Raw genomic sequence first — 13,895 nt, 5'->3', positions numbered from 1 at the left:
GCATGTCCCTCCATCTCATGCCTGGGGATAATAACTCGGGGTGCCAGAATTTCTAACCGCGCTGCTCCCCGGAACAAAACGGCATGAAGCCCAGCTCTCCCCGGAATAAGAGTAAGAAAATTCATAGTAAGCGCATATATCATAAAGATCGCCGTAGACATCTCTGCTCCAGAGAATGAGAGCAAATATTGGACCAATCCGCTGACAGGAACATATAAATAACGTTAAATGTAAAACATGCTTGACTGGAAATCGTTCAAGATGCAAAAGAAGCTAAAGATCTTCTTCATACTAAAGATGGCAAGAGAATAAAAAGGTCTACCCATATGCATCAGCGACTGGAAAGGCCAAAGTTCAAAATATCGGAGATTGGTGACTGTTGGCTGCTGCTGCGACGAAGACCACACTGTAACTAGAACCCGGATCTCAAGGACCCTAGAATAGAATCAACAGCCCGCATTACAACATGGCCTTGTCGACGCAAGCAATATATATTAAGTTGTAAGTTATTGCAGCAAATGTTGTGGTGGTGGTGAAGTGTGAAGTTGAGAGCCGTGGTTTGAGGCAGTGGGTGCGCTAAACTGCATTGGGAGCATCGTCACCCCCCATCCGCAGCGGGACAAGGGGAATCTCGATTGGCAACTCCGACAGTTAGCCAAACAGCACCGCTACGACACACCCATTACTACCACCCACACTCCTCTATCTCTCTCCCTATATTGTGGGCAGTCCTTCAGTCTACCATTCACCAATATAACACATCGCGACCATGGCGGAGCCCCCCATTGGTATGTTCAGCCCCCAACGTCAACCTCCCCGCAACCAGTAACTTCCGCTGACGCCGCGATACGCAGTTCTCGATGGAGGTACCGGTTTCCTGAAAGTCGGATATGCGGGTCAGGTATGGCATTTCCCAATCGTATGCTTGGTCTCTACGAGGAGCTATCGCTAATACCGGAGGTCAATTCCACTTGAAATAGAACTTCCCCGAACACCAGTTCCCCTCGATAGTGGGGCGGCCGATTCTCAGATCAGAGGAGCAGGCTGGGGATATTATCGTGAAGGATATTATGTGTGGTGATGAGGCTGCCGCTGCTAGATCGATGCTACAAATCAGCTATCCTGTATGAGAACCTCCGCCACTTTTCGAGATTTCTCCCCCCCCCCCCCCCCCTCTTTGGGGGGGCTCGGGTCACTAATCGGGCGCGCTATCCTATATATAGATGGAGAATTGAATTGTGAAGAAGTGGGATGATATGCAACATCTATGGAACTATACGTTTTACGATAAAATGAAAATTGATCCCACAGGCCGGAAGATCCTCCTTACCGAACCTCCTATGAACCCCCTTAAAAACAGAGAGCAGATGTGCGAGGTGATGTTTGAGGGTTACAACTTTGGGGGAGTATATGTTGCTATACAGGCAGTTTTGGCCCTCTATGCGCAAGGTGAGGATACCATGGTCCGCCAAAACTCAACACCAAGAACGACCTGAAAGTACTGATATTGGAACGAAATATATAGGCCTCAGTAGTGGTGTTGTAGTTGATTCAGGCGACGGCGTCACACACATCGTTCCGGTATATGAGTCCACAGTGCTAAACCACCTAACGCGCCGTCTAGACGTTGCTGGCCGCGATGTTACACGCAACCTCATCGCCCTCCTCCTCCGCCGCGGCTACGCACTTAACCGTACCGCTGACTTCGAGACCGTGCGCCAAATCAAAGAGAAGCTCTGCTACGTATCCTACGACCTGGAGCTTGACCAGCGCCTTTCAGAAGACACAACCGTGCTAGTGGAATCATATACCCTCCCAGATGGCAGAGTGATCAGAGTTGGTAGTGAGCGGTTTGAAGCGCCCGAGTGTCTTTTCCAGCCGCATCTTGTTGATGTCGAGCAACCTGGCATCGCAGAATTCTTATTCAACACCATCCAGGCTGCGGATGTTGATGTGAGGAGTAGCTTGTATAAGGCTATTGTTCTCAGCGGAGGTAGCAGCATGTATCCCGGTCTGCCATCAAGACTTGAAAAGGAACTGAAACAACTCTGGTTGACAAGGGTGCTGCAAGGGAACCCGGAGAGACTAAATGTAAGTCGAGTCCTGGAAAGGCAGGACGTTCGAGATGTTAGCCGTCCTCCATACTCGTCATACGCTAACCATCTCGATGTTTGCAGAAATTCAAAGTCCGCATCGAAGATCCGCCTCGAAGAAGACACATGGTCTTCCTTGGCGGTGCCGTCCTCGCAAACCTTGTAAGCCATACACCATTCCCATCTATTCTACGCAAACTACACATAGAACATGTAAAACACTAACACTTTTTCTTTTACCCCAACAATACAGCTCGCAGACAAAGACAACATGTGGATCTCCAAAGAAGAATGGCAAGAACAAGGCCCCGGTGCCCTCACCAAGCTTGGCCCAAGATAGTTCTACTTACCCAATACTATTTTGCTTTCTTCTTTTCCCCCACTTGGCAAATAACTACATCTTGAGCGCATGGCTACAATACAATAAAATTTGCTACGTACAGTAGAGTAGGGCATGAATAGTGACACTCTCCTGCCCGTCTCGCCTCAATTCTTTTTTTTTTTTTTTCCTTTTTCTTTTCCTTTTTCTTTTTCTTTTTCTTTTTTCTTTTTTCTTTTTTTTTTTTTTTGGTCCTCAAACTACCCCTTTCTTTTCAAATCACCCCATTCACGCACCCTACATTCTGTAGATCATATAGTTCGCGCTAGACATATCCTCCATCGACCCGCCCACCCACAATTTATTCGTTGCGTCTTTTTGTCCCTACGGCACACATTCGTTCGCGGAAGGGTCTTGCTACAATAAGTTCGCTGTCCAGATTTAGAGCGCGTATATTTCTTTTCTCTCCTCTGTTATTTATTTAACTCCATTTCACTTCACTTAGCGAGTTCCGAGAGCTGCTTGTAGCGTACGATATAGGTTATTAGTTAAGCTACACTTCGTATCTTCAAAACAAGGAACGAATGCATCCACAGGGACCTCGCAGAGGTCCGCTCTCCCCCTGTAACACTTAATATACTACACACCAAAACTAAAATGAAGTAGAAACGCAATGCAGATGAAATGGCTCTAAATTAGTTAACGACGTATGCTCCCTACGAATATATCTTTCATACATACATATATCTAAAACAGCGAACCACGCCATCCACCCATCTATATCTAAAGATCTATCACCAAACAAATTCAACAACCCTCCCTCAGCACACCCCTTCCCTCCTCGGGTGATCCAAAGTATATCAAATTCCACAAGAGAGAACCAAGTGTGATTTCACCCTATTCTCGCGGTAACGATGTACGTACATGTGCGTGTACATTTCAAAAAATGAAAGAAAGAAGGGTAGCACGGGCGGAAACAAAGGGTATGTACATAGAACCGTCGGACTAGAGGCAAGTGAGTGTATATATATATATATAAAGAAAAAAGAAAACCCGGCGGATAAAATAAGTCCTAAAATAAAGTAATTCAACGGCAAAAATTCCTTACTTACATGATAAAAACATGTGGACTATCACCCCACAAACGAAAAAGGGAGGAGAAAGAGGGTAAGGTAATAAATAGCCAACGACCATGGAAAGCAATTTAATACATAGCGCAGAAAATCTGAGCGTCAGGGGATATTTCTGCAAGGGTTTTTGTGAATCAGTTTATGCCAAAAAAGGGGGGGTGGGAGGATGGAGGAAGATTAAGAAAGAAAAAAAGGCCAACGGAAGAAAAAAATACGCGTATGGGGTTTGTGTGGGAGGGAGTTAATGACGCTCGGGAGTTTCCACACACAGTCCCAGGTGTGAAGGTGTGCGGCGTAGCAACGCCGCTATGAGGGCGAAAGGCTTGATCGTTCTTGTCCTTGCATGTTATACGCTATGTAGTCAAGGTACCTAAATATATATAAAATACAAAGTTGACGAGATCAAGGAAATGAGAATGAAAAAAAGGAGTGATACTGGAAAAGAAAGAAAAAGTTAAAATACCCAAGAAAAGAAAATTTATCTAGATCCTGTGGTGGGAAAAAGGGTTGAGAAATGAACATGATATACGAATGTGAGTGAATATAGCCGCCCAGTAACAATGTTAAAATATGTTGGGTTTTTTTCTTCCTTGTTAAAAATCTTCCTTTATGTCATGTCACATAAAAAGGGGGTTCGATATGAAATGAGGAAATAAAAAGGGAAAAGAAGAGGAGCAGGGAAAATGAGGGAGGTCATGAACTAATCAGAATATATAAATGGGCGTAAGGGGACAATAAAAGAAGACGAAAAGGACAAGGCAGATTCTCATAGTATTTTGATAAATCTGCAGTGTGACTCATGCGTACCAGATTTCCCCATCTGACACATGGGGAATCGCATAAGGGTATGTGTATGCTTTCATATCGATCAAACATTCCTCAATTTCACCTGCAATGCATTGTACATACAACTTCTCATCTTAGGCTCTGGTGGTGTGTGATGTGCGAATTGCTTTTAAATTAAATTACACATCACTTTCAGAATCCGGTCTATTGTCGGCTGATCGTTTCCGTCTATCTTCGTCTAACTCACGATATGTACTCCAGCTAAGGAGCAAGAAGGCAATGATGATAAGGATGCCCCCGTATATCGAGGCGGAGCTGAGGGGTATACCCGTTAACTTCCAGTCGACGATGGCGACCAGGAAGATTGTGAGGAGGGCGGCGACTGAGGATAACACGGGGGAGGTTAGGGAGATAAGGACAAGGAAGGAGCCGGAGAATGCTGTGTCGGGGGTTTTAGTGAGTTAGCTGAGTAAAAGACTAGCAACATGTGTGCGAAATGCCCCAATTGCTGGGTTCGTCAGCGAAGATGGAGAAAGATTAAACATACTAGCATTTGCAATCACGGATATGAGTAGAAGACTTGCCGCTTGGCCGCGCGGCAACTCGAACGTCTCAATACCAAGAATGTGGAAAACCGGCAAGGGTATCCAGAGGACAAATAACGTGAAGGCCCCGATCAGACTTGCAAAAGTATTTGCGAATGTCACACCACGCCCCGTGCTTGTGCCTTCCGGAGGACAAGCCATTCTCTTATACAAGACCTCATATAAACCGTAAAGAATACTACCCACACCGATGATGATGTTGCCCAGAGCTCTGCTCGACGCATCCTTTGCATCTTGGGCTGCATCACCTCCATTTTCCGGAGGAGGGCTAGAAGGCCCATAGGCAACAACAAGCACACCAATGATGGCAACGACGACAGAAAATACTTTGTCGAATCGTAGTTTGTCATTAAGGAGTGGAATGGAAAAGGCGTAGGCAAAAAAGGCAGAACAATTGTAAATTGCCGTCAGATCGCTCGCGGTCGTTAAGTTGACGGCGACGTACCATGAACCACCGGCAACAGTCAGCGCGGTTGTAATCAGTGCAGTGGTTCGGAGTATGTAAGGGATTGGTGAGTGATGGAGGTCTCGGGTGGTGAGGTGAAGATTACGGGATTCGACCATCTGCGCCGTGGTCCGGAGAAGATAGACATGCCGTCTCCAAAATGCATCCCATGAAAGTTTACGTTTCTGGATTCGGAGTAACAGCAATTGCATAGGCCAAAGGAAAATCCAAGATCCATGGGTTAAATAACTATACGGCAAAGATAAGGATGAATGGAAAAAGATTAGAATTTATGATGAGGAAGATTCAAGGCGGAATAAATATATTGGAAACACCTTTAGTATTCCAAATCATATTGTCCCTTTGTGCTCAAATAATAACTGAAGACTCACAGCATGCAGTACGGTTTCTCCCATCCTAAGTTATGCTGAATATAAACAGCCGTTTCCGTCTGGACGACAAAACTCACCAAGCTCACCACGAGGAAGAATGAGGCGATATAGTATTTCCTCCGTGTAGCATTTTGAGGGTCATACTCAGGAGTTCTACTTCTCAATGCCGACCTCCTCCTCGTCATATAACTAGGCCGAGTCACCTCATTGCCATCAGCAGAAACTGGACTGCTCAGCCGCCGGCCCCGTTCCTCATCCTTCCTCAACAAGGGCACCTGTGACTTGGACCGGCGATCCCCTATCCGGTTCGAGGGAGGCCGATTGGTGGTCATTGTTTCGTCCTCGTCAGACTCGTCCGTGGATTCACCCTTGTCGTGGTGTTGACGCGAGAATCTTACGGAAGGTCTTTGCTTGGAGGAACTCTTCGAGTTTAAGCCATTGAGGCAGTTGTTGTCAGAGGGACGACAGGGGACGCCCTGTCGCTGCGAGGTCCTCGAGGTCTGGCTAAGTCCAGACGAGCGTCGGGAGTGTAGAAGAGGACGTTCGGAATCGGGATCAATACCGGAGTCATCAATAGCTTCGGCCCGTTTGGACTTCGGAGGCGTTGGCAAAGGCATCCATGCGGATCCCTCTGGAATATTAAGGCCTGTTGGAAAGCTGGTCCACCACTGGCAGGGGCCTGGGAAAGCTCTGAGGTTAGCTTCGTGTTAGAAGCTGGGGATCTGGAAAACAATCAACGTCGCAATCAGGCACGGGTGCTGTGGTGGCGCCAATAATGAGGAAATTGCACCGGGACGATCTGAAAGGGGGAAGTGGCTGGACTGTACTCCGTACTCCGTACTGTGTAACTAACTAATAATGGGATCAACCAATTTGGTAATGAGACTATCAAAGTATTTTGGTCCTGGTCCCAGACACGGTCACGGCCAGTCCAACAGTGATGGATTACCCAATTAGATGAATACAATAATATTTACAAGGCCTATGCCACAGCAGCGCCGAATCGTTGCATCTATGCCTATATAGGAAGGCCGTGCGTACTAGACTTGGCGCCGCAGAATCCCTCTAAATTACAGTCTGCCTATAGAATCACTATTTCCTAATGCAGACTAGCTCCACAATAATTAGCACACCAAGGCTTGTGTGCTAAACCTTGTCCGAACCAGCAGGACAATTTCTCATTCCTCAGATACTGATGGTAGATTCAGCTGCAAACCCTCCATGACGCCGGTGGACAGGATGCAGCTAATAACATTTTTACCACTGATGCTGGTGTTAGCGCTCTTATATGCAACTAACCGTGCCAAGCGCACTCACTCTCTCTAGTGAGTGCGCCCCAGCGTAACCGTAATATCACCGCAACCGTAAAGGTACCTTTTGTATGAGTTCATCATACAAAAGGTACTTATAGAAAAACATGAATATCTTCAACATCATAATAGATATGAGTCCTCTATTATAATAGAAGTATATGTATCATATTCTAATAAGTATATTACAATATTCTAAATAAAAATATATCTAGAATGAAAATTGGAACAAATTTAGCATAGCAGATTTCAAGTATGAGAGAATCACTTATTTTTATTTAGAAAAGAATATTATAATATACTTAGAATATGATACATATACTTCTATTTTCATCTGAAGCTCATATCTACAATAATGTTGAAGATATTCATGTTTTTCATAAAAATTAAAATATTATGGTTGCGGTGATATTACGGTTAAGCTGGGGCGCACTTGGCACGGTTACTGCAAACGTGCTGACACTCACCGTGTTCTTCGATCAACCCGTTGTTGGCGATGGAGTCACCACTGCGAGGGATTAATGGCGATTCGGACTCGCCTGTGGCCGTCTACGCCAGCGATACTACATTCCAGAACACACGGAAATGGATTATGTCCCTTCAACTCGCGCACCACCAACGGTCAACCTCTGAGATTCGCAGAAGTCGTTTTGCCCGATCACGCTGGCCGATCTTCCAATTCCCTCCGTCGCCATAATGACTCCTACTACTGGAAGGCTAGCTGTGAGCACGCTTCAGAGTTGGCTCCTTTAACAAAAAGAAATCTAACAAAGCTGACTAAACGACTGGCAAACCGAGGAATATATGAACCCTCGTCTTCAACTACACCTTGGGGTACTACGGGCGAAGAATATAGGAGCAAAACGATTACAAAAGAATTTGGTGACCCCAGACCATACAAGCGAACCCCATCTCCGTGCCCACCTTCCAATGCACCGATCTCGCGCGGCCCAGAGAAGCTGTGTCCATTTTCAACAACTTTGACTACGCATGAACCGCATCAGTGTACGCTGGGGATCGCCTGCCTTCTAGAAGTCGATGACTTGAATTACCACAGATATATGGCGACACAGATTGCTGCCAAGGCGAGGGAGGCAAGGCTTTCACATGTTGTAATTGAATCTGGCCAGGGCTACCACAGCTTAGAAAGTCTTAAAGCTACGTCCAAAAATTCCGCGCGACTGTTGCTAGAAAAGTGTAAATTGCACGATCTTCCCAGGCTCGACCCTATGGCGGTCTTGAAGAAAATTCAGTCCCCTGAATTCTGGGAGACCGAAAGGCGATATCTTGAAAATCCCGGCTGTCTAGCAAAACGACAGACAAGGTCTGTCACAACAATGCCAACTAGTGCCTTCCCCCTGCCGTCACCAGAGCCTATAACTCCAGAGATTTCACAATATATGGAGCAAACCTGGCCACCTGCTTCAATACCACCTGTCCACATTGGAGAGAGAGATGTCCATCCTAATAACACTCTGCATAACCCAGCGACACAAAGAAGCCAAATGAATGAGAAGAAAGATGCGATGCTTCCGGAAGCTTCCAATCAGATAGGGGACCAGATGAATGCCCACGGGAAAAGAAAACTTGTAAAGGAAGCTAGAGTCACTGGCAACTTCTCATCAAAGCACTGTAAGACAAGTAAGGTTTCCTAGCTAAAGTAGATACCTTTCAAAACTAAATTGACACAGATACTGTCCAATCCGCTTCCGCAGCAGGAAATCCAAACACTTCGACATCGCGTGATGGAAGCCAGTCCGATTCTTCACACTTACCAAACCCCACAACAACCCAACGGTCTACGCGGAGGAATATGCAGCAAACTTCAGGTCCCTCTAACCTATCAAGAACAACCAAAGTGAAGAGAATGTCGCATGATCAGCAGCAGCCTGCGAGCTCGTGCAAACCCCCAGTCAATAAACCCCGGGCAGAAGGGGTTTCCACGATGCCTAGATCCCAAATCATGCACACCAATCCGTTGCGAAGTGCACGGTTGAGTAAAACCGACAATGTGGGACGTCAAACAGAAAGAGAACACAACCCTGCTGTAGCGCTCGGAACCATGAAGCACAGCAATTTCAAGAAACGGAAAATTTTCAGTAAAGACAGAGGATGAATCCTCCACTATCTTACAATGCAGATAGCATGTATTTTAGCATGTTTCTAAATACCCTGTAGCTTTCTTCAAGCGATCTATTGGAGCTTGGCTCTTAACGCGCTCGGGACCTACTCAAAACTTCGATTTGCAGTAATGGACCCTTGGAGCGCTAAATATCAGCTTTAACGAGCTCTACGTCAGTGGGACACTTGGCACATTGCTGTTCAAGTTTCGTTTTATTATTCACTTCAATTTAAGCCTGGGCTCTCTGTGGAGAAAACGCCAGTTTTGCTTGGCGCTCATCCGCGGCAAAGTTTAATTTCCTGCCCCAATCTCCAGATTGACTTTGGCCCGCGTCATAAGCTAACCGTGCAAAGCCCTGGTGTACTCCGTACGGAGTATATGAGACCACCAATACCCCGCATATTGGCGCCTAAAAATATTATCAATGCAACAACTGCGCGAATTGGTGAAACTGAATCTTATAAATTGGAATCGTTGCTGCAAATCGGCCAAACTTATCCGTTCGGAAATCTAGTAACTCCACTGAATGTCCATCGGCTAATCACAAACCGATTCCTCCACCACCCAACAGTTAGAAACCTCATTTCCGCTTCTCAGTATGCCTCTCGTCGCGCAGAATGTCAAACCTCGCGTCATTCTCGGTTTAATGACCTTTGGTCCCGATCGTGACGCGGGCTCACGCATAACTTCCCTGGACGAATACAAAAAATGTCTTGACTATTTCCAGCAGCAAGGCTATAACGAAACTGACACCGCGCGCATTTATGTTGACGGGAAACAGGAAGCCTTTACGGCGCGGGCAGGCTGGAAGGAACGGGGTCTCACCCTCGCAACCAAATGGTACCCTTCCCAACCAGGCTACCACCACGCCAATGTAGTGAAAGAGAAGCTCGATGAGTCGCTGAAGGAGCTGCAGACGGATTGTGTAGATATTTTTTACCTACATGCGGCGGATAGATCCGTCCCCTTTGCGGAGACGTTAGAAGCTGTCAACGAGCTGCATAAGGAAAGGAAATTTGTGCAACTTGGATTGAGCAATTATACTGCCTTCGAAGTTGCCGAGATTGTCACTATGTGCAATGAGCGCGGTTGGGTGAGGCCAACGATCTATCAGGCCATGTATAATACCATCAGTGAGTTGTCGACGCCTTCAATCACGTCCTAAGGCACACAGCAGGAAAATAAACCCCGCTAACTGCTACCACTCCTTCAACGCCTTCCAGCCCGCTCGATTGAAACAGAGCTAATCCCCGCCTGCAGACGCTACGGTATCGACGTGGTAATTTACAACCCGTTAGCCGGCGGCCTGTTATCCGGTAAATACAAATCCGCCGAGATACCAGCCACCGGCCGCTTTGCGGATCGATCCTTAGGCGCCAATTACCGCAAACGATACTTCAGAGACGCTAACTTCGACGCGCTGCGCATCATCGAGCCCGTTGTGCAGAAACATAATTTAACGCTTATCGAGACCGCGCTTCGCTGGGTGCATCACCACTCTGCGTTGAATATTGGAACAGACCCATCGTCGCGCGATGGGATTATCGTTGGCGTGAGCAGCTTCGAGCAGTTGCAGGCGAACTTGGCGGATATTGAGAAGGGCCCGTTGCCTGAAGAGGTAGTGAAGGCACTGGATGAGGCGTGGTTGGTTGCAAAGGCGACGGCGGTAAATTATTGGCATTTGGATCTGAAATATACGTATAATACGGTGGAAGCATTGTTCGGGCCAAAGGCTTAATATAGGTAGCCTTTGGGAGGGTGTGTAGATATAAGAGAAAAGAGAAGAAAGAGAAAAGAAGTTTATACAACTTCTTTTTATACGTATAGCTCATACATACATACGGATTTTAATATGTCGTGCGATCTCCGGAAATTACGTTGCTTTCGAGATATATAGACACACCACACTTCCTGCATGCGGTCTCGTGGGAAGTGTGACGAACGATGCATGAAAAATGCGCAATTTCGAGGTGTGGATTCCCCTCGGCCGATACCCTCTCAGCCGATGACGTAACATCAGCCAATCTCACCCATCATTTTTGCCACGGAAGTCTCTTTGACGAACCTAACCGTGGTCTGTCGATCTAAATTGAACGATTTTTCTCTGGGTGTGCATATCTGTACTTGTAACTAATCAATATCCATTCAACTTGCAGCCTGTGCAATCTATTATTGCATTCCATTTTTTTGGATGGAGAATTCGAATGCATCAATTCCTGGCACCCAGGCCAGTCGCAGCTAATGTTTCCATATATTTATATCTATACTCTGTACATATATAACTAGATATCCTCAATCCCCCTCGCAAATCACGTTTTTCACCTCTTTTGTAGGTAGGTTGGGATGCGATTCCGGCCGTGACTTTTCGTTCCTTTCGTCGCGAACAAATAAGACGGTAGACGCAGAAAAGCAACAGCTGAAGACGCAGGAGAAGACGAAGAAGAACACCCAAATGCCCACGTATTGCGATCAAGCTTGCCCGTCGGGAACAGCCGATTCATCTCACACCTCCCAGGAAGATACGGGTGTGGAAAGTGGCGATAGCATAGCCCCAGAGGGTAATGTGGACAAAAGGTGTGAAGGGAGTGGGGAAGATAGCGGGAGAGACCCGGAGAGCCAGCTAGCCGATGGAGAGGAGTATGAAGAACTGGCAAAAAATGATCGCGGGTGGAGGAAGATAGTGCGGAATTTTACGCCTTCGTATGTTGAGCCCACCTGAGCTATATGCCTATTCAAGCTTCGTTTTTCCCTACATACCTCGTCGTCCCAGTTTCGTTTTCACTCTGAAAGATGGAGGGGGGGGGGATCTTGTTCTTGACATCTCATTCTTGCCACAGGAAAGCAAAACTTTTGCTAATCTCTCATGACCTACTATATACAGATGGTTCACCGTAAACATGGGGACGGGCATTGTCTCCATCCTCCTCTTCAATCTCCCATACAACGGAACATGGCTCTACTGGATATCCGTTGGCATATTCGGGCTCAATACAGTTCTGTTCACGATTTTCCTAGCCATCTCGATCTTGCGATATGCCCTCTGGCCCGGGATCTGGCGCGTCATGCTCCAGCATCCGGTTCAGTCACTTTTCATCGGGACATTTCCGATGGGGTTTTCCACCGTCGTGTCGATGATTGCCCTGGTTTGTTCGCCTGCGTGGGGAAGTTGGGTACAGATAGTCGCCTGGGCGCTTTGGATAGTTGACTCAGTCATTTCCGTTGTATGTGCTGTCGGTTTCCCGTTTATGTTGTAAGTATAACTTTCTCTCCTACTTCTCCTCCTTCTCCTTCCTGATCTGAGTTGTTTTGGAAATTACTGTAATCTAATTGAACCGCGGGCAGAATGGCATCTGGAAGGCAGTCGGATCTACCCTCGATGACGGCGGCATGGCTGTTGCCCGTCGTCAGTACAATCGTTGCAGCATCTACTGGGGCAATTGTGGCAGAAAATCTACCAACACCACAGCTTAGTCTGTGGACAATCATAGGTTCGTACATTTCGCGCACATCCGCGATATTGAGATAAGGGATATATTGGATCTGAGATACTGATATTTCCCCCACTTTCAGCTTCGTACCTTCTCTGGGGCCTGGGGATGTTATTCTCCATGATAATCCTCGCGGTATATTTCGAGAGATTGGCACTACACAAGCTGCCACCAAAGTCCGTGATCGTCAGTACTTGTATCCCACTTGGCCCAATGGGCCAAGGGGGTTTTGTGTAAGCGTTTCCCCAAGTCCCCTTTGCGTGTGGTGAAACTACTTGATGGTTCTTCCGCTTGAGTCACGGTTGTGGCATTTTGAAAGCTGATCTAGTCCCAGCATCCTAAAGCTCGGCGTAGGCGCGCGGAAATTTTTCCCGCTAAATAAAACCCTTGATCCCGCTGCTGGTGGCGTGTTCTATGCGGTTGGATTTATGTTTGCATTGATGCTCTGGGGGTTCGGGTTCATGTGGATGCTCTCTGCGATCATTTCTATTGCCAAGTGCAAAAGAATCCCTTTTACAATGGGATGGTGGGCTTCGATCTTCCCATTGGGTGTTTACGCTAATTGCACCATCCTGATGGCGGTAGAGATGCCATCTCAATTTTTCAAGGTCGTCAGCACTGTATGTATTATCCTCTTGTTCAAATTTGTCATTCAGACAAACATTCCTGAGTCCGCTAACTTGCTGTTGGCAGATCCTGACGCTCTGCGTGTTGATTTTGTGGATTATCGTCTCCGCAGGGACTATTCGAGAGGTGATAACAGGGAGAGTGTTCTTTGCACCATGTCTTAGTGACATGCGGGTAAAAAGGAAGAAAAAGTCGAGGATAAAAGCTAGTTGATTATCCCGCATTGTACATGTAGATGTGCGTACATATATAGAGTTCATAAAATATCTAGAACGGCGGCGAAAATTGAATTGGTTGATGACCTTCCTAGAATTGGATTTCATACTACGCCAGCAGAAGAGGCCGAGACAAGAATGGTCGAAGCGACTGAGCGGTTAATTAACAGAGCTGGGAAACAAGTAGCAGCCATATGTCGGTTGCGCTGGCATGGCAGGCATGGACAGAGCTGTCGGACAAGGATGCATAAGAGCGCTTGGTCCGTTGCAGGGAGAAAAGGTTATAATTGTTGACGGAGTTGTTGCGGGGGTGGAACAACTGGTCAAGCAATGTGAATTAGGTCATTGATAGTCAGCTTGACG

General features: G+C 46.7%; 4 protein-coding genes across 7 annotated transcripts; 3 read left to right on the top strand and 1 right to left on the bottom strand.

Moving 5' to 3' along the window:
• Positions 1 to 769: 769 nt before the first annotated feature.
• BDCG_02069 (actin-like protein 2) lies at positions 770 to 2,433 on the top strand (the record flags this gene model as incomplete). Its single annotated transcript, XM_045417624.1, has 7 exons — positions 770 to 788; positions 855 to 901; positions 981 to 1,124; positions 1,245 to 1,449; positions 1,526 to 2,091; positions 2,178 to 2,255; positions 2,347 to 2,433. 7 exons carry the CDS (start codon positions 770 to 772, stop codon positions 2,431 to 2,433), a joined length of 1,146 nt encoding a protein of 381 aa, XP_045274381.1.
• A 667-nt stretch (positions 2,434 to 3,100) lies between these two features.
• Positions 3,101 to 6,815, bottom strand: BDCG_02068 (uncharacterized protein). The gene is made up of 3 exons (XM_045417623.1): positions 5,771 to 6,815; positions 4,876 to 5,627; positions 3,101 to 4,767 (listed from the first exon to the last, which is right to left on the bottom strand). The coding sequence occupies exons 1-3, from the start codon at positions 6,385 to 6,387 to the stop codon at positions 4,508 to 4,510; spliced, it is 1,629 nt and encodes a 542-aa protein (XP_045274380.1). The 5' UTR covers positions 6,388 to 6,815; the 3' UTR covers positions 3,101 to 4,507.
• A 786-nt stretch (positions 6,816 to 7,601) lies between these two features.
• On the top strand, positions 7,602 to 9,196 carry BDCG_02067 (the record flags this gene model as incomplete). Of its 4 annotated transcripts, none has more annotated exons than XM_045417622.1 (2): positions 7,602 to 8,712; positions 8,796 to 9,196. In XM_045417622.1, the coding sequence occupies 2 exons, from the start codon at positions 7,602 to 7,604 to the stop codon at positions 9,194 to 9,196; spliced, it is 1,512 nt and encodes a 503-aa protein (XP_045279901.1). The 4 variants fall into 4 exon arrangements, with proteins under 4 accessions (XP_045279901.1, XP_045274379.1, XP_045279902.1 ...); XM_045417620.1 differs by having other exon boundaries at positions 8,772 to 9,196; XM_045417621.1 differs by having other exon boundaries at positions 7,602 to 8,721.
• A 604-nt stretch (positions 9,197 to 9,800) lies between these two features.
• BDCG_16500 (uncharacterized protein) lies at positions 9,801 to 13,530 on the top strand (the record flags this gene model as incomplete). Its single annotated transcript, XM_045425725.1, has 9 exons — positions 9,801 to 10,335; positions 10,426 to 10,868; positions 11,100 to 11,172; positions 11,536 to 11,902; positions 12,084 to 12,452; positions 12,545 to 12,690; positions 12,773 to 12,923; positions 13,025 to 13,310; positions 13,384 to 13,530. The coding sequence occupies 9 exons, from the start codon at positions 9,801 to 9,803 to the stop codon at positions 13,528 to 13,530; spliced, it is 2,517 nt and encodes an 838-aa protein (XP_045279900.1).
• Between the last annotated feature and the right edge of the window lie 365 nt (positions 13,531 to 13,895).

This window comes from Blastomyces dermatitidis (genome assembly GCF_000003525.1).
Source record: "Blastomyces dermatitidis ER-3 genomic scaffold supercont1.2, whole genome shotgun sequence".
In the NCBI taxonomy this organism is placed as follows: Eukaryota; Fungi; Ascomycota; class Eurotiomycetes; order Onygenales; family Ajellomycetaceae; genus Blastomyces; species Blastomyces dermatitidis.
The sequence above is the reverse complement of the archived record's forward strand: the minus strand, read 5'-3'. Positions and strand labels throughout refer to the sequence as shown.